Below are 20,896 nucleotides of genomic sequence, written 5' to 3'. Positions count from 1 at the left end.
GATCGAATGGATGATGTCAACTTGATGTCTGGTTCCTCTGCCTTTTCTAAATCCAGCTTGAACATCTGGAAGTTCCCGGTTCACATATTGTTGAAGCCTGTCTTGGAGAATTTTGAGCATTACTTTGCTAGCATGTGAGATGAGTGCAATTGTGCAGTAGTTTGAATGTTCTTTGGCATTGCCTTTCTTTGGGATTGGAATGAAAACGGATCTTTTCCAGTCCTGTGGCCACTGCTGAGTTTTCCAAATTTGCTGGCATAATGAGTGCAGCACTTTCACAGCATCATCTTTTAGGATTTGAAATAGCTCAACTGGAATTCCGTCATCTCCACTAGCTTTGTTTGTAGTGATGCTTCCTAAGGCCCACTTGACTTCACATTCCAGGATGTCTGGCTCTAGGTGAGAGATCACACCATCTTGATTATCTGGGTCATGAAGATCTTTTTTGCATAGTTCTTCTGTGTATTCTTGCCACCTCTTCTTAATATCTTCTGCTTCTGTTAGATCCATACCATTTCTGTCCTTTATTGATTTATCATAAAGATATTTATGATTTCTTTCTCTTTTTATGGTTTATCATAATGATACCATTTTGCTTAGGAAGCAAGTAAACCTACGCAGTGAGGATTAATGCCACAAAAGTTGTGGGGATCTCAACCTAATATCAAGTCATAAAATGAGAATAGTAAGAATTGCTCATTATCACGTGATAGCAAGACATGATATACAGTTATGCATAGGAAAACAAAAAAAGCCATATATTTAATTAGATCAATAAAACTATCAGCTGTCCAGAAACCCAGAGGATTTACTCTTTCAATGGAGCTCCTCTGCAGTTTTACTATTCTGGATGGAAATCATTCTAGAAGACTTCTACTTCCTCAAAGTGCTGGTAAACATTTTCTCGATATTAGCCATTATTATGAACATTGATTGTTACATTTATGAAATGCCAAGAAGTACGTACGCCTACTGAAGTTGCTGTGGCTACGTTTCATAATGTCAGAAATCCTGGAAGTACATGGCTTTTGTTGTGTTTGCTTTTCTGTCCTTTTCTCTGCTGTCAAACATACCATACCCAGCTTTCTGATTGTTACACTAAAAAGCTTCCAGTCTTTTTCTCTCCTGCCATTTCTGACTGGCTTTGGCGTGTACTCAAGCCTGTTAGAATAGTGCTTAGAGTAAATAGATTGAGAAATTTAGAGTATCAAGTTTATTCCTTTGGTTAATCACACTCCCTTGTAGGCTGATATTTGACACTCAGTAAAAATTTTGCGGTTGTGTCTGACTCTGCGGCCCCATGAACTGTAGCCCACCAGGCTTCTCTGTCCATGGGATTTCCCAGCAAGAATACTGGAGTGGGTTGCCATTTCCTCCTCCAGGGGATTTTCCCAAACCAGGGATTGAATTTTAGTATACCAATGGGCTATGCAGAGAACAAAATTTACCAGAGTCACTAAAATAAAACTTCTGACTTTTATATTAATCTACAATTGTTGAGAGTAATGAGGAAGACTAGTGGTATACTGGGAAATGTTAACAATTAGTGTTCTGGGGGGAAATAGCCCTGGTAACATTTGCTGGTTTCCATGGTATAAATATGCCTACCCTGGCCAATTTCAAGCTAACAATCATTTAATACTTGGCTTGCAAATTTTCTGAAAATTTAACTGTCAGCCCCTACCAGCAGGTACTCCAGCACACCACTGGGATGGGTAGAAGAGTCATAGAGTTAAATTCTTGTCATTTTCTATAACAGGAAGTAAATAAAGTCTAAAATTGATAAATCAAGATATAAGCAGAATAAGTATCTCAATTGTAAACATGTAAATAAAAGGCTAGAAAAAAAACAAAAAGTTCAAAGTTTTAAAGTATAAGTCTTTTAATTTTAGATATGTACATGTATGATATACATGATAAAAATAAAAAAAAATTTTTTAATTTTATAACAGAAATGGAATAAAGGTATTATTATATTAGCCAATCTTTGTAGGTGAGGTCAGTGATGGAAATTGCTCTCCTCCAAACTAAGGTCTGTTTCTGTGCAAGGCATGACATAGGTGCCTTCATTTCTACCACTAGGAATTATCCCTTCCATTATGGAAATCCTATGGATTTGAAGCTGAGGGTGGTGGTGTTCAGTTGCTAAGTCATGTCAGACTCTTTGCAACCCCACGGACTGCAGCACACCAGGCTCCTCTGTCCTTCACTATCTCCTGGAGTTTGCTCAAATTGATGTCCATTGAGTCAGTGATACTCTCAAGCCATCTATCCTCTGCCTCTCCCTTCTCCTTTTGCCTTCAATTTTCTCCAGCATCAGGGTGTTTTCCAATGAGTTGGCTCTTCTCATCAGGTGACCAGACTACTAGAGCTTTAGCTTCAGCCTGACCCAAACTTGGTAGTGAGTAACTTCATCAAAACATGAAATCTCCATTAAAATATACAACACAGTAAAATAATGTAATAAACCCTCATAGGGTGAGACAGCGGGACTTGAAGTTAAGTGGGCTCCAAGGACTGACCAGGGCCACCTCCTTCCCCACATGTACACCATTGATTTGCTAGGGAGAATGAGTCTTTATCTAACAACTCCCTGCCAAAGCGAAAGATGATGGAAGGCTGATGAGAATTTGAGCTGGGTCTGGGCCAGCACCAGTATTCCAAAAACATTATGAAAAATGTTATTGCTGGCTGTCAGTTCCTAAGAGGCTGTGAAAGTGGACATGGCTGCATTGTTCTTACCTGAGTATCCACATGCTTCACCTGGAGATGGATGCAAAAGGTCCAGTTCCCTGGAAACTGCCTCCTAAACTAGACGTGAACCTGCACCCTGGGCTCTAAGCATCCAGCGTGGGTGATACTGAACTTCTTAATACTTCTGCTCTGCTGAGGTCCAGGCAGAGCCTGGCAATGAAGGAGAGCTCGGACTGCTATTCTCCTGTACTCCTTTCATTCCAGCTGCACTGCTTTCTCCATGCTACACCTGCAGTTTGCTCTACTTCATTTCACTGTCCTCTTTTTAGATGCAAGTGATGCATCTATTCATCCTAATGAAACAAAAGTGCAGAAATATGAAGAATAAAAATGAAAAATGAATCATCCCCTTTAAGGCCCACATATTTCCCAAGATGAGGCACCAAGTGCAGTGGCATAAAGTGGATGTTGAACAAACGTTTACTGAGTCATTGAACAAAATAACAAGGGAAGTGACAGCTCTAGGAGCCTTTTATACATGGACCTCTTTCCATTCCTCTCTCTCTCCTTCACCTTCCCCTCTTTCCCCCATATTTATACCAAGGAGGGCTACTGTGTCTTCCAAATTTTAACCTAGTGATCAACTGGAGTGACTATCTCAATTATCTCACAAATTTTAAATTATTTTTTGTGTAGCTGGTAAGAATTTCAGCTCACACACTCAGACATTTAAAACATGTTGCTTTAGTTTCCCATAATTAAGTTCTATTTTCAGTCCCCATTTTACCTAGGAGATTTCTCCCTCAACTTTTCAGGGTTGCCTATGAAACCCAAGGGTGCCTCTAAAACTCAAGGAATTAACAGAGGGCAGAGGAGCATCTGTCCCACCCTCGTGTTTGCTGAGACAGAATCTCTCCTCATCTCCTGCTTCACGTAGAAGGTCGCTGTCTCCACACGGCTAGGCCTGCTGTGTTGGATTCTCTCCCTTGGCTCGTCTCTACTCTTAGCCATGGAGACCCGTTAGGCTGGCTCGGGATTGTCTGGGCAAACACTCCTCACAGCCTTTCCTCCCAAGCTCAATGTGTTCTACCCAGTAAATCACAGGTGCTTCTGAAACTATTAGGTAGCATTTCAGGGGCTCTGAAGAGCTCTGGTCATTTGTGTCTCGGCACAGAAAGAATTTAGCTGGAAGAAAAGTCATAGACAAGTCATTTATTAGAATAAAGTGAGAGGGTGCTGTCTTGAGTGCTTCATGACTTACATGTTTGTAATCAAAGAAAGTGGGGAGGGGAGAAGACCTTCTTCATCATTCTTGAGTGGACATTACTCTTTCATCATCAGCTTCTCCTCCTGAGCAGGGGAGTTTTCTTGTCCCTATATGGTCAAGCTAGGTTCACAAATTATTTTTTTTTAATTTTATTTTTACTTTATTTTACTTTACAATACTGTATTGGTTTTGCCATACATTGGCATGAATCTGCCACGGGTGTATACGAGCTCCCAATCTGGAATCCCCCTCCCACCTCCCACCCCATATCATCTCTCTGGATCATCCCCGTGCACCAGCCCCAAGCATCCTGTATCTTGTATCGAACATAGACTGGCGCTTTGTTTCTTACATGATAGTATACATGTTTCAATGCCATTCTCCCAAATCATCCCACCCTCTCCCTCTCCCTCACAGTCCAAAAGTCCGTTCTATACATCTGTGTCTCTTTTGCTGTCTCGCATACAGGGTTATCATTACCATCTTTCTAAATTCCATATATATGTGTCAGTATACTGTATTGGTGTTTTTCTTTCTGGCTTACTTCACTCTGTATAATCGGCTCCAGTTTCACCCATCTCATTAGAACTGATTCAAATGTATTCTTTTTAATGGCTGAGTAATACTCCATTGTGTATATGTACCACAGCTTTCTTATCCATTCATCTGCTGATGGATATCTAGGTTGTTTCCATGTCCTGGCTATTATAAACAGTGCTGCAGTGAACACTGGGGTACGTGTGTCTCTTTCAATTCTGGTTTCCTCGGTGTGTATGCCCAGCAGTGGGATTGCTGGGTCATAAGGCAGTTCTATTTGTAGTTTAAGGACTCTCCACACTATTCTCCATAGTGGCTGTACTAGTTTGCATTCCCACCAACAGTATAAGAGGGTTCCCTTTTCTCCACATCCTCTCCAGCATTTATTGCTTGTAGACTTTTGGATCACAGCCATTCTGACTGGTGTGAAATGGTACCTCATTGTGGTCTTGATTTGCCTTTCTCTGATAATGAGTGATGTTGAGCATCTTTTCATGTGTTTGTTAGCCATCCGTATGTCTTCTTTGGAGAAATGCCTATTTAGTTCTTTGGCCCACTTTTTGATTGGGTCGTTTATTTTCTGGAATTGAGCTACATAAGTTGCTTGTATATTTTTGAGATTAGTTGTTTGTCAGTTGCTTCATTTGCTATTGTTTTCTCCCATTCTGAAGGCTGTCTTTTCACCTTGCTTATATTTTCCTTTGTTGTGCAGAAGCTTTTAATTTTAATTAGATCCCGTTTGTTTATTTTTGCTTTTATTTCCAGTATTCTGGGAGGTGGATCATAGAGGATCCTGCTGTGATTTATGTCGGAGAGTGTTTTGCCTATGTTCTCCTCTAGGAGTTTTTATGTGTGCTGAGAATATGTCCTGATTTACTGAGCTCACTGGGCAGGGTGTGGGGCGCATGCTACAATTGTTTTATTGTTTGGGGTCATGTCTCTTGGTTAGGTTAAATGGTTCTGTTGCTGAGCAAGCCTGCTTGGTTTAGTGACTAAGCAAACTTTGTTTCTTGAATGATCATTAACTTACAGGTTTTAAAAAACAGAGACATCGCTTTGCCGACAAAGGTCCTTCCAGTAGTTATGTATGGATGTGAGAGTTGGACCATAAAAAAGGCTAAGCACCAAAGAATTAATGCTTTCAAACTGTGGTGCTGGGGAAGACTCTTGAGAGTCCCTGGGATAGCAAGAAGATCAAACTAGTCAGTCCTAAAAGAAATCAACCTAAATATTGATTATTGGATATTGTAAGGAGTGGGGATAGAGCTGAAACTCCAGTGCTTTGGCCACCCTGATGCAAAGAGCCAACTCATTGGAAAAGACCCTGATGCTGGGAAGACTGATGGCAAGAGGAAAAGGCAATGACAGAGGATGAGATGGTTAGATGGCATTACTGACTCAATAGACATGAGTTTGAGCAAACTCAGAGAGATAGTGAATAGGGAAGACTGGCATGCTGCAGCCCATGGCATTGCAAAGAGTTGGACACAACTGAGCAACTGAACAACAACTCATACATTTTCTATTTACAATCCTCTAATGATTTTAACTATTAATCACCAACATTTAATCACCTACTTTGTTCCTTTATTCCTATTGCTTCTACCCTTACCTCTGCCAACTGCACCTGGTGTGTCTCTCCTCTACCCTTCCAACTAGTCTGCACCCTCACAGAGCAGTGCCTTTCTTCCCACTGTCTTGCAGCTCTCCTTTCCTTCCCTATTTGTCACTTCCCCTGCCTATGGAATTCTTATTTAACTTGAGAGTAGCTAGGAGAAACTAGAGAAACTCACTCTAATTATGTGTTCTTCCAAATCTTTTGTTTATGGCATAAATTTTATGCTTTGAATCCCAAATGGCTTAAATAGTTGAAACTCAAGAGCTAAGAATGACCTCTTGATTTCTGCTTTTCTGCTGCACTGTCTTATCTCTCAGGCAGTGAATGTCTTTACTGAACATGGGAGGGCTGAATGATGGAAGGGATTACCCGGAGCAAAGTCACATCCTTAATACACCATATTATTAACTCACTCTATTTGCAAATATTTTATTGAGCTCCTGGGAGGCGTGATGTAAGGAAGGTAGGCACAAAGATGAGTGGTAATTGGTCCCTGTCCTCAAAGGCGTTTACAATCTAGCCAGATGACAAATGCATCCTCATAAAAATAGTTAGTGAATAAAGAATCAAAGATTGAAAGAAAAGCGTTATACTTACTCTCTAGCTTCATGGTTCATGATGGGTCTTGGGACTATAGGGCTGCTTTTAAAACTTGTCCAGCCTATTCTTAGGCGACCTGTCCGGAAGGGCCAGAGAGCTCTTCAATTCCTTCCCAGTAGTTCAATTAACAGGAGAAAAATCACACTCAAGTTTTGGAAGGTTGTGGAGGTGGGGTTGAGTATGTAGGTAGAAGACATGATTTCTGTGCCCTAAAAGAGTTGATAATCTAGTGGATAAAAGTCATGTCAAAATGAAATGCCTTAAGATGAAAATAAGTCAATATAATACAGTAAACTATAGCAGGGCTGTGCTATTCAAGGTACATTTACTGAGATCAGAAAATGCATTGAAAACCAAGTTCTAGAGTTAGGAAAGATTTTGTGGAGGCATTTTGAGATCTTCAAAGAAATGAAAAGATTGAATTATGCTAATAAAAGCTAATGCTTACTGAGCATTTCTGTACAAGTTGCTGTCTTAAAACACTTTATTATTTTATAAAATTCTCACAACAGTAACACAAGAGTAGGTACTATTTTTATCATTCCCATTTTACAGATCAGGACACTGAAGCACAGAGAGGCTAAGTAACTTGCCTAAAACTACACAGCAGAATTGGAATGCTGACAATCTGACACCAAAGGTTGCACTCTAAATTACTCTGGTATTTCCCACCTCTTACAAAATAGTTGAGTATTTCAACAAAGAAAACAGTTCAACTTAAAGCGTAAGGTAGAAGAGAGATGGGTCAATGAGGACCTCGCTAAAGTAGAGGGTTACTGCGGGAGCATGACTGGGGAGCACACTCTCCAGGCGCCTCACCTCCACCTTGTGCTCCGTGCAGACAGCCAGTCAATTTCTGGGACTACACTGATTCTAACATCATGGCTGAGAAATGAGGCACTCAAAGCACCTAAATGCCAGGAGTGATTTGCCTGGAGAATCTCAAAGCAGAAAGCCAGCCCTCAATCCCTGTGGCTCCTGGTCCGTATTCTTGCTGCTGCTGTAACAGGTGTGAAGGGCAATGCATAGCCCTCAGGGCCACACCTAGGCATCTGGGTATGAAACCTTGGGCTAAATCCACTTCACCTGCCTTCTCTAATCAAGATCATTTTAAAACTTGCATGTCCTCCGAGGTGCATGTAACCTCAACAATAAGATGTTTGCCTGAGTTGTTGTCCAGGTTCTTGGAGTCACATGTGCCTGGTTCAAGCTGAGCCATGAAGATTAGCGAGGACCACTGACCCTCCAACTAGGCATGTGTAAGTATCCGCTCAGCAACCTTTTGAAGGTGTAGAGGCCCATAGCCTAGTTACGCCTGTGCAGAACGATGATGACGCACTTTTTCCCACTCACCTGTCCCTACTCCCCCACACTCCTCACATCCCAGACCAATGACATGCTTCTCTAGTCCTCATCCCATAAATACCCCCACCTCTAGCCTTTGAAAGAAAGATTTGAGTTCTGTTTTTCTGTCTCTTTGTTCTGCTCTTTTGCTGCAAATAATTCTGTTTGCCTCAAATCTAGGCATCTTGGCTTGCTGTGCTTAGGTCAAAATAAACCATAGTGGTGCCCACCAAGCAGAATGCCATTTTCAGCTCTCAAACTGAATCTAAGTTTCTCTGAAAGAGATCTTTTGTCAGATACCTTCTTGAGGGCGGGGACGGAGCTGTTATCTAGTAGGGTAATGGAAGTGAGCTAACAGAAGCCTGACTGCTGGTACAGGAGGAATGTGGGGGGAGTGGGAAATGAGCCTAAAAGACTTGTTAGAAGCTTTGTCTCCTGTAAGACCAAGGTCTTACAAGGGAGGTAGAAGAGTTTCTTTGAATTTGGAATTCAAACTGTTACTGAGTCAAAGTTCGTAGGCCTTTCCTGCAAGAAGTTAGGAGATAAGATGTTGAGGCAAGAAATGGTGAGTTTGAACTATCCTAATTCAGGCTTCTCTTCTAAGGAAAAAGGGGGAGTGGGAAGGGCTTCCAGTAAAGGGAGGAAGGGGATTGCAGACCTCTTGGAGCACCACCCCCTCCTCAAAGGAAAGCATCACCTTTTTCCTCTTACTCAGAAGAGCTGGATCACAGAGCTCTGGCAAAAATTCAAGTTGTTAGCAGTTACTTTTATTTTCCCTCTCATCTCTGTTTACATGAAAGCTTTCTAGGCTAGCAGTGAATCTATCTTACAAGTAAGGATCATGGGATGGGAACTTTCTTAAGGGAACTTAAAGAGCTATTTGGGCGCAGGAAAACATCTTTTCTCTAATGCCTAACTCCTGACATGCAGGGCTAAAGTCGTCAAATCCATAAGCTAAAGAATGAGGGAAACCATTTCAATGTGGTGTGTATTCTGTTTTGTCTCTGTTCCAAAACTATAAAGTGGTGTCTGAGCCAGATAAACAGTCATCAGCAAAGATAATCAGAACACTAGGATAAAACAGCCAACACCAGTTCTCAGATTATGCAACCTCAAACCAATCCTGGGACTCAAGGGTGAGGGAATAGTGAGGAATTCTGAGAAACATGGGTGATTAACCTGTCCACAGGAAGAAAATGGAGGAAAAAGGGCAAGCTGTGGGACTGAATGATCACAATGTGAGAGTTTACCAATAATATGCATACAATTCAAATCTTTGCTTTAATATCAAAAAGTCCTGACTATTCTCAATGAGCCCTTCTGTGAATCTTCCATCAGCAGCACCTGGGAGGGGGTGGGATTGCCGGACTCTGACCCTACTCTGACCCTTACTGCTGTGTGAATCTTGGACTAGGCTCATGACCTGTGTTAGTATTAAATTCCCAAACAGAAAAAACCTATCCTTCCTATATTATCACTGTGCTTATGTGATAATGTGGGAGAAAACTCTGAAAAAATGTGTAATACAGCTTACAAAGGAGGGTATGCTTATCTGTAAAATGCAGGTGTGCATGCTAAGTCACTTCAGTCGGCTTACTCTTTGCGACCCCATGGACTGTAGTCTGCCAGGCTCCTCTGTCCATGGGATTTTCCAGGCAAGAATACTGGTGTGGGTTACCATGTCCCCTTGAAGGGGATCTTCCTGACCCAGGGATCAAACCTGAGTATCCTGCATCTCTTGCATTGGCGGGTGGGTTCTTTACCAGTAGCACCACCTGGGAAGCCAGAAAAATGCAGTTAACACTGACCTCAGCCTCCACAGAGATTCTCTCCTTGTTATAGAGCTCAAATTATATTCCCAAATGAGACATGCCTAGAGGTACAGCGGTTGCTTTCCTGCAATTTCTTGTCTTTTATTGATCTGAGTGCATCAGACATTCATTTGTGCTCTTAGGGCAACACTGTCTCCATGCAACGATAGCCAGTCACAGAATGCAGTTAATTACATGGGAATCATCTGAGGTTTTACTGTCTTGTCTAACCCAGGATACCTGAAAGGAAGCCCTAGCTCTACTCGAAATTCAGAAGTGACCTTTGGCTGTCTGAGTTCTCAGTCTCTCTTCATGTGAGAGCTCTTAAAAATTGCAGCAAGCAACCTGGCTTTTAACTGTTGTCATAATTGCTGCTGATCATTACTCCCCTGGCTGCCCTGCAGACTATAACACTGTATCTGGTTGTCTGGCCTATAATAAGGTGACCGCAATTACTGCCACTATTCATAAGACATACTTACTTGAAACATGACCATTTATTAGATTGTAAACAATTAGGCCACAATCTCTTAAGGGTGAAAAGACCAAGGCTACTAACTTCAGAACTACGACATAGGCATTCTTAGGAAGCATTTGCTGGGGAATAATAAAAACTCTCATTTGTTTAGTACTTCATAATTTATAAAGCATTTTCATATATACCACCAATTGTCAACATTTTGGCTGAGCCTCTCAGACTTTCACCCGTTAAACTATACCTGCTGAAGTAGATTTAAGCTGTTTTAACTCATATTTTAACAAAACCTGCTGGATCTCAATTCTGGCTAAATAACTAAAGTACAACTGAGTAGGACCCTATGGGACCTTCCCAGGAAAGAGCACCTCATGGCCTCTGCTTATAGAAAACTTACCTTCTGAGGCCTTCCCCAAATTCCAAAGAGCAAATTTAATCAGAAAAGTGAGAAAATGCAGAAACAAAGGAAAACAACCAAGAAAGACAGTAACAATAGCTTAGCCATTAAACACAAGCAAGGACCTTTAGTTCTTCCCGAGTCTCCATACCCTTGAGCTGTTTGCAGATACTGAAACCCCCACCAGGTGGAAGAAGTTAAACTGCATGCTGACCACAAGCCCTTAGATCCCAAATTGGTTGGAACCAGAAGGTTGATGTTGACTCCTGGCTAATTAGACTGTCCATGAGCTGATCACTCACCCTGCAAACCTCTCGCTCACCCTGTCTTTAATAAACCTTTCCCTGAAACCACTGGGGAGTTGGGGTCTTTTGAGCGTTAGAGGCTAATACTCCCTGATCAGCCTTGCAAACAAACACTGCACTTTCCTTCATCACAACCTGGCCTCAGTAGATCAGCTCTACTGTGTGCAGGCGAGTAGACACAAGTTTGATTCGGAACAGAAGCACCTGGGGATATTAATACCAGGGACTGAGTCTCCACCTCAGTCCAACTAAATCAAAATTGTTTATGCTGTAAGATGATTCAAATGTGTAGCCAGCACTGTTATACCAAAAAAAACACAAAGTGACAGAAAACTGGTTTCTCGGCCAATTTCTGCCCCCACCAAAGAACCGTGTACCGTGGATACATACAAATGGGGGAGTCTGGGTCCCAAACTAATAATTCAGAAGCAATTCCCCTGACCTTTTAGTTACAATTACAGTAAGAACAAAAAAATGCCCGGAATATACTACATACTTTCACCATCTAGTCTGCCATTGTCTGCATCCCCTATTGCCTCTCCTAGTCATTAACGAGGAGAAGGCAATAGCACCCCACTCCAATACTCTTCCCTGGAAAATCCCGTGGATGGAGGAGCCTGGTAGGCTACAGTCCATGGGGTCGCTAAGAATAGGACAAGACTGGGCGAATTCACTTTCACTTTTCACTTTTATGCATTGGAGAAGGAAATGGCAATCCACTCCAGTGTTCTTGCCTGGAAGATCCCAGGGACGGGGGGCCTGGTGAGCTGCTGTCTATGGGGTCGCACAGAGTCGGACACGACTGAAGTGACTTCAGTTCAGTTCAGTACAGTCACTCAGTCTGACTCTGTGCGACCCCATGAATTTCAGCACTCCAGGCCTCCCTGTTCATCACCAACTCCTGGAGTTCACTCAAACTCACATGCATTTGAGTAAGTGATGCCATCCAGCCATCTCATCCTATGTCGTCCCCTTCTCCTCCTGCCCTCAATCCCTCTCAGCATCAGAGTCTTTTCCAATGAGTCAACTCTTCGCATGAGGTGGCCAAAGTACTGGAGTTTCAGCTTTAGCATCATTCCTTCCAAAGAACACCCAGGACTGATCTCCTTTAGAATGGATTGGTTGGATCTCCTTGCAGTCCAAGGGACTCTCAAGAGTCTTCTCCAACACCACAGTTCAAAACCATCAATTCTTTGGCGCTCAGCTTTCTTCACAGTCCAACTCTCACATCCATACATAACTACTGGAAAAACCATAGCCTTGACTAGATGGACCTTTGTTGGCAAAGTAACGTCTCTGCTTTTGAATATGTTATCTAGGTTGGTCATAACTTTTCTTCCAAGGAGTAAGTGTCTTTTAATTTCATGGCTGCAATCACCATCTGCAGTGATTTTGGAGCCCCAGAAAATAAAGTCTGACACTGTTTCCACTGTTTCCCCATCTATTTCCCATGAAGTGATGGTACCGGATGCCATGATCTTCATTTTCTGAATGTTGAGCTTTAGGCCAGCTTTTTCACTCTCCTCTTTCACTTTCATCAAGAGGCTTTTTAGTTCCTCTTCACTTCCTGCCATAAGGGTGGTGTCATCTGCATATCTGAGGTTATTGATATTTCTCCCAGCAATCTTGATTTCAGCTTGTGCTTCTTCCAGCCTAGCGTTTCTCATGATGTACTATGCATATAAGTTAAATAAGCAGGGTGACAATATACAGCCTTGATGTACTCCTTTTCCTATTTGGAACCAGTCTGTATCATGTCCAGTTCTAAATGTTGCTTCCTGACCTGTATATAGGTTTCTCAAGAGGCAGGTCAGGTGGTCTGGTATTCCCATCTCTTTCAGAATTTTCCACAGTTTATTGTGATCCACACAGTCAAAGGCTTTGGCATAGTCAAGAAAGAAGAAATAGATGTTTTTCTGGAACTCTCTTGCTTTTTCCATGATCCAGCAGATGTTGGCAATTTGATGTTTGCTTCCTCTGCCTTTTCTAAATCCAGCTTGAACATCTGGATGTTCACGGTTCACGTATTGCTGAATCCTGGCTTGGAGAATTTTGAGCATTACTTTACTAGCATGTGAGATGAGTGCAATTGTGTGATAGTTTGAGCATTCTTTGACGTTGCCTTTCTTTGGGATTGGAATGAAAACTGACCTTTTCCAGTCCTGTGGCCACTGCTGAGTTTTCCAAATTAGCTGGCATATTGAGTGCAGCACTTTCACATCAGTCCTTAAAGAGCAAATATCCAACTCTTCCAGGAGAAATAATGCAGTCTTGGGAGACAGGCTGACTGAATTAGGGTGAGCCTAGATTTTATCTATTGTAATACGGTTTAAGGAGACATGCTGATAAGAAATCAGGAACTTGAAGTTCCTTGCAAAAGGCAGCTATTATAGTCTGGTATGGGTCTTCCATACTTAGCTCCAGGAGTGATCAAACCTGGACAATGGTCTTGCCTTCCATAAAGTGCATATGAGACCAGCTTCCAAGATATGGTGGGCAGGGCATACTGAGTTGGTGGCTTTCTAGGGGCAGATGGTCAGCTCCTGAATATCCAGGAGGAGAATGAACACGAGGAGCTAGTTTGAGAAGACCTTTGTCCCAGAATCTTCGAATCTTGTACAGTTATGGCCAAGTCAAGAACAACTGAGTCTGATTTGTGTAACAATCACATTATAGAATCCATTTCCCAGCCCAGCATATTTTCATTTTAGAGAGGCGAGCCTCCTCAGGATGTTCCAGCAATTAATTCCATGGCTGAAAGAGGTTTTGTTTGCTGTTAGAAGTCAGTAGGTGAAAATGAGCTAGGTCGTAAATGCTGAACATCAGGTTTCTCTTACAGATTTAAAAAATTCACAAAAGTATTTTTTAAAGCATTCACAAATACTTGATGTGACAGAGATAGCGCTTATTACCTACTTTCTTTTCAGTTCCTAAAATGCCAATTAAGTATCACTGACAGTTGTTGGTTCACTATATAATGTGCTTATCACTTGCTCTCTGGGTTTCCTTCTGACCATCTGAGGAACCATTTTCAAGCAGAAATTTCAATTCATATGTTGCTACTGACCTGCCACAGCTGGCAAAATGTCACTGAAGTGTCACACGTAAAAGAATGAAAACATCTCAATGTCTCCAGGTTAGGGACTGTGACGATTCACGAATTTCTTAGATAGTGATTCTGTGAAAAATAGTAGAAAGTCAATGCTGTGGGAGGAAATAAGTCTTAATCTGGGCTAAAAGTTTGGATTTTTGCTGGATTTGGATTATTTTCCTGACTACGAGGGTGTATGTGCGAGTGCTGAGTTGCTTCAGTTGGGTCTCTTTGCGACCCCATGGACCGTACCTGCCAGGCTACATGGGATTCTCCAGGCAAGAATACTGGAGTGGGTTGCCATGCCCTTCTCCAGGGGAACTTCCTGACCCAGGGATTGAACCTGTATCTCTTGCATCTTGTGCTTTGGTAAGCAGGTTCTTTACCACTGGTGCCATCTGGGAAGCCCACTCAGCTGTGGCTTTATAGCTAGTTATAATAAGTCATTTCTATTTCCATGATAATGTTACTAGAACTCAGATGTTGTACTTCTTGGTTAATACTGTTAGGGCCTTGTTAGGGTTAAATGAGCCCATATGTGTAAAGCACAATCCTAGTCCTAAATGTATAACAAGGATTACATCACACCAACAACTGTCACTGCTGTCATGATTAGTATTACTAGTCCAGCTCATTTATCATCTGAAATGAAGGACTGTTTCCAGAGCTGAAATTTCATGATTTTGAATCAATGAAATGAAGCCAAATTTTTGTAATATTATCCAGCTCATAAATTCATGGTTCTGTCATTGGGACAAAACCCTGAAGAGAATGTCCCTGAAATACACTAAGATAAATTTCAAATCTGTATCTCAAGATCACTGAAGCAAAGAGTGATGGGACCATATTGAACCTCTCAGATGATATGGACAGTGAGATTTTATCCAAAAGCTTCAGAAGTTTCCCTGCTGGCCCAGAGAGTAAAGCATCTGCCTGCAAGGCAGAAGACCTGGGTTTGATCCCTGGGTCAGGAAGGTACTCTGGAGAAGGAAATGGCAATCCAGTCCAGTACTCTTGCCTGGAAAACCCCATGGATGGAGAAGCCTGGTGCAGGCTACAGTCCATGGGGTCACAAAGAGTCGTACATGACTGAGCGACTTCACTTTGACTTTAGAAGGTGGGGAGAATGGAGGAGTGAGAGTTTTAATGCAGGTGGGAGGCCCCAAACAGGGGGAAATGATGAGCCAAAGCAAGGAGCAACTCCACAGTCATAAAGGAAGGCTCTAGTTTCCTAGCCAAGAGCGGGGGTGAGGACTAAACAGGGTCAGCTGGAAGAGAACTAGTGTGTGTATTGATTCATCTCATTGGTGCTCCTGGAGGGAGAATATCCCTGGGGTTAGCCATAAGCAATGAGAGGCTGTTGTCTATGGGGGTACATATATGTGCGTGCTCACTCAGTCATGTGTGATTCTCTGTGACACCATAGATTGTAGCCTGCCAGGCTCTTCTGTCCATGGAATTCTCCAGGCAAGAATACTGGAGTGAGTTGCCGTTTCTTTCTCCAGGGATCTTCCCAACACAGGGATTGAACCTGTGTCTCCTGCACTGGCAGGCAGATTCTTTATACTGAGCCACCTGGGAAGGCCCTGTTGTCTGTAGGGTGCTGGAGGCTAAACTGTGGGCAAGGAGGGAGGGGCCAAGAATTCCAGAATGGACAGAAGTGTTCATCAAACCTGGATGCAGGAAGGGGCTGAAAGGAGGAAGAACACCTCCTGTCCTGCTTAGCCAGGTGGCTATAGTGGCAGAGTGAGGGAGGGCCCACAGTAGAGGCTCAAGTCTCCCTGAGGCTAAATGGCTTAGAGGACATGGCCAGCTTTACCTTGGGCAGTACCAGGTCTGAAGGAAACAGCATCTTCAGACACTGAGTTACCTGAGATCCCTGGAGAAAGAAATGGCAACTCACTCCAGTATTCTTGCCTGGAGAATTCCATGGACAGAAGAGCCTGGCAGGCTGCAAGTAAGGCTGACTAGATCTTAAATCTTGGACCCACCCACATCCCAGTTTTGCTGCGTTAGCTGGTTTATTTAAACTCTGAGCATCAGCTTTCTCTTCTGTAAAATAAGAACAGTGCTACCTGTAAGGCTGTTGTTAGAGTGGGAGAGAACGCATGGAGAGCGACCAGCACGGGGCTTGGGATGCGGGCCTCCCCCGTACCGTTTCCTAAAATATACTAACGGTTGTTCTTTTACTTAATAAGAAATTAGTTATTTTCATGTGCGTATCAGCTTTAACTTTCTACCTTCATTTCCAGTTGATCCTGCTTTTAAAACAACAGATTTATGGCAGGTCGTGAATATCACCTGGAGATCATATTCCACCTGAGTATTTCCTGTTGAGCAGAAGTTGTACTGCATGACTTTGTTTCCCTTGTTTTTATCATATACTTCTAAAATTTCACCTCCTGGGGGAAAATCTTTTTCCTAAACTTTCTTTATAGATGTAAAAACTGTGCCTTAGTTTCTGAGGCACGCACATTTTAGAGAGACCTTGAGAAAGCTTAAGTTTCCATGTATTTCTCTTCCCCTCATTTGAACACCCTCTACAAAACAACATAGTAGTGGAACCAAACTCCCTCAAGAAACAGAAATTTATGCTTCCATATCTTGACCCCCATTTAACTCTTCCCTGTAATCTACTCCATCCTAAGGACATGATGTATAAATCTATAAATGTTTGGGGAGTAAAATTGTGTATAGGCTCTCAATCTCTCCTGAGGCTCACCAGATGGCTTTGTCTTCATCCAATTTCCAACCCACCCTTCAACCTCAAAGGAAGATCCTTCCCTTACCAAACTCACTTTTTAGAGTTTTGTGATTCAGAATTATGAGAAATTGGAATAAAAGAATGAAATGTTCTCGTGGTAGGGCAGGCATGTGAAGGAATGGGGCAGTGGAGACCGCTGAAGATGGAGCATCTGGATGCACGTGGAGGAGCAGATGGGCGAGGAAGGGGGTGTTGTGCAGAAACCTATAAATGTCTTGCAAGTCACGTTCCAGAAATGAAAGGCTTGCTGTTACTTTGAAATTAATTTTTGGCTAGACTGTACTCATGACTCATTCTGAGGCTGAACCTTGTGGGTCATAATTTTTCTAATTAGTCTGAATAAAGGTTTATAAATTCGTGTGAGAGTAAGCCACCATTACAGAGCCACTTGGAGAGTTGTTAGATAGTAACATTGTCTACAAAGATAGACATGGATAAGAAAAACAGAGTAGGTCCGTAATTCCCAAATCTTAGGATATGTAAGACATCACCTGTGGAACATCTTAAACTGCAGCTTCTTGGACTCCATCCCAAGTAGTTTTGATGCTGTTGTTCAGGTTAGTGTCTAGGAATCTGTATTTTGAGGTCCACTTGATTCTGACATAGAATTTATGAATCCCATTCTGGCTCAAGGCCAATGTCAGACTTCTTCCTACAGTTCTATGTGCTGTGGGGGCTCCCATAGTTCAACCACAGAAATACAAGTTTTCCTTTGGATTGCCCCAAAGAAAAGCTGGTTTGGACATTCTCTATTGCATGCCTCCTAGTCACATTTGGACAAATATCTTGCCTTTTCTGTCGTTCTTTTTTCCCCTCTCACGCATCCTAAATCTATAGATCAATTGCAGACAAGTTTTGTTCTTTTTTACAGAACAAGCATTTTACTTAAAGCCGTCTCCAAGATGAACACAAACTATTAAATTACATTCACCAGAATTGTCTCACCAACGCAAATTTATACAAAATCTTAATGGGATGAAAATTGGAAAGGGATATCTGACTGCAGATGGTGAGGATTAATTTGCCTGACTACATAACAAACAGAATGCTCCAATGAAAACAAGAAATGTTGCTTGCAGGAGCCTTTGAAAGAGGCTGCACTTGTTTAAGTAAAAGGTCTTCTCACCCATAACCATCGACTTTGGCCATAGATGAGCCAAACTGCCCATTTTAAAACCACACAATGAAAATACTTTTGCTTGTCTCCTGGTAAAGGTTGCCTAGAGCTTTAGAAGCCTGAATAAGAAAATGTGTTAGGACCACCTACCCACTGTGCCTTATCATAAAATACCAAATGTTCTAGAGACAACACTGTTCAATCTACCTTGTTGTCATCCATCATGCCAAGTTGACACTGAAAATTGTGGTCACTGAAGCAAGACTCATAAAACGAATCATCACGAAATAAAAAATATAAAGTTTTATGGAAATACTGGAGTATCCACCTTATAACAAACCAGCTCTGTCTTCGCAAGGAAGATGCTTCTGTGACCTTTTGGTAATATACATAATAACTACCCAGGAAATGGCTGTATTGATTGGTCAGCCCTGGAGTCATAGGAAAAAGACCTAGAAGCAGATGCACCTGTGGTTAGACATTGTATCACCCACCTTCTATCTTCCACACCTGCCAGTCCTGCTTCTGAAAAATAATGGTTGTGTGTCACCAAAGCTGGAGATGATACCTTGATGTCACCTTACATTTCAACTCTCTAATAATTTCCCTTGTCTCGGCCATAGCTCTGCTAGGGATTAACAAGTGAAGTGGAAGTGAGCAGTAGGAAAAGCAGGTGGAGGAAAGGTAAAACCACTTGATGTTTTGGGTACATTTGAGCTGACTTCTTTTAGGACACTTCTACCACACCCATCTGTTAGCAGAAGTCTTCTCTCTTGTAAGACATTCACTATTGATGGGATAAAGATGCCTGCCATTAAAAAATCTAATAACCTAAAGGTAGTGAAATGATTTTTAAATATTTTCTTTTTCTGACTATCCACAGTAAAACTTTAAAGTATAATACATTTTGAAGAAATGCTATAGTGATTAACACACTAGCTTACAACATCTGAGATGTTGTCTTTAAAAAAAAAACAAAACTTAAAAGCCACCAACCAAGATATTGTATATATGTCAGTGCTCCTTTCTCAGTTTTCCTATCCTTTCCTTCCCTATGTTCCTAAGTCTGTTCTCTCCATTCCTTCCCTGCAAATGGGTGCATCAATACCATTTTTTTTTTAATCTTCTAGTGGGAAGCTGCTAAATAACATAGGGTGCCCAACCTGGCACTCTGTGACAACCTGGTGAGGTAAGATGGGAGGTGGAAGGGAGGCTCAAGAGGGAGGGGATGTATGTATACTTATGGTTGATTCAAGTTGTTGTACAGCAGAAAATAAAACAACATTGTAAAATCAATAATAAAAATGACTGAATTACTTTGAAAAAAAATTTTTTTTAATGTGGGAATCTCAAAAAAGCCATTAACCAGCCAAACAGGTTTTGCTTTACATCCATAAATGCTGGTGGGTTCTCACTTTTCTTAAACTTGGTAGAATTATGTCTCAAGCCTTAAAGACTCAAAACATATCACTTTATAGACCAGTAACCCTAAAGTCCCTTATTTCCAAGGAAAAAGAATACTTTGCAACATCCTGTTTTTGTAAATAGAATTTGACATCCCAAATAGTCCAAAGAAAATCAGCAGATAGCATCTTTTCCTGGGCTGAAGATGCTGCCCATCAGCAGCTGAAAGCACATGGGAAAACAGAATGGTCAGACAGCTCCCCTACAGCTGGCCACCTTTCTTAAAATAGTCGAGCATTTGGCTGAGCAAGGTTTGAAGTATATGATCCTAAGAATGGCACAGGCTGCTTTTCAACTGAGAATGTTTTACCAATTTAAAACAGGATGAGGGGAACAACCTAAACTTGCAACCTTGAATCTTTTCTAAGATTGAACACAACAAAATCTTTAAAAAAAATTAATTTTGATTCATACTGAAAATGATGGGATTAAAAGGAAACCTGCAGATTAGCAGTTCAAAAATTTCAACCAGTTTCTCTAAAACAGTATGGAATTTAGCTACATACTGGATGTTTCCGCGTAATTGAAAATTGGTACCTGGTCTTCTCCCTGAGTAGAGGCAAAAACCTGAAGGTATTCAGAATAAACCACTGTAGGGTGTTCTCTGTGAGAACTCAGCCTTCCATCATGGCATTTCAGACTCTTTTTTGTCATAGGAAGTAAACATTTTCAGAACTTTCCTGGTGTTCCAGTGGTTAAGACTCCATGCATCCGCTGCAGCGGGGTACAGGTTCAATCTCTGGTTAGGGAACTAAGATCCCACATGCTGCGCTTGGCCAAAGGAAAGAAAAAGTATACCTTTTCTCTGAAAATGTACTCACTTATTTATAATTACTTGTCTCTATACACCTTACACCAGTTCTTTTTAATGAAGTGCCAGGGAATAGTTCCATGCCAAAATCTCATGAGTTGTATTCTATTGTACTGAAGGTCCTGCTCATGAATGATGACTTCACAAATAAAAAATAATTGGTCTTCTTAAATATTTATTTCCCTTTCTACCTTGCTTTCCATAGGATGGATTTATTGACTTAAGAGTTTATTGCTGCTGTAAATCCAGTAGTTCAAGAAAAATGAAGCAAAAATTAAGTGGCATTTTGAGCAATATGATGTAGCTGGAAATGGTTCTGTTGACTAAAGGGAACATCTGTGTGGTAAGTGAAGTAGTAAGGCATCCTTTGCAGGAGGACCTTCTAAAGTTAACTCCGTCTTCCTCCCTGTGGAGTCAGTGACAGTTCCCTATGTGGTTGGCTATTCTTGGGACCTGTATTTGGAATGGCTGAAGCAATGTCAGTCTCTATCCTGTTGGTTACTGAATGTGCAACTGCATATCAGCATTTTCTTCTAGGTGCAGTCCACTCTGAAGTTTACAAATTTAGAAGGGTATTGAGGATGAAAAATAAATGTAGGTT

At 41.7% G+C, this 20,896-nt stretch overlaps 1 protein-coding gene across 1 annotated transcript in view; it reads left to right on the top strand.

The window, feature by feature from the left end:
- GUCA1C (guanylate cyclase activator 1C) overlaps positions 1-20,896 on the top strand; it is a 39,818-nt gene that overhangs the window by 3,459 nt on the left and 15,463 nt on the right. Inside the window, 3 exon segments of the mRNA XM_060397173.1 lie at positions 20,501-20,517; positions 20,519-20,557; positions 20,559-20,613. Coding sequence (XP_060253156.1) covers positions 20,501-20,517; positions 20,519-20,557; positions 20,559-20,613 — 111 coding nt within the window.

The sequence above is a fragment of the Ovis aries genome, chromosome 1 (genome assembly GCF_016772045.2).
Source record: "Ovis aries strain OAR_USU_Benz2616 breed Rambouillet chromosome 1, ARS-UI_Ramb_v3.0, whole genome shotgun sequence".
NCBI classification, from domain to species: domain Eukaryota; kingdom Metazoa; phylum Chordata; class Mammalia; order Artiodactyla; family Bovidae; genus Ovis; species Ovis aries.
This window is presented reverse-complemented; position numbering and strand designations above follow the sequence as displayed.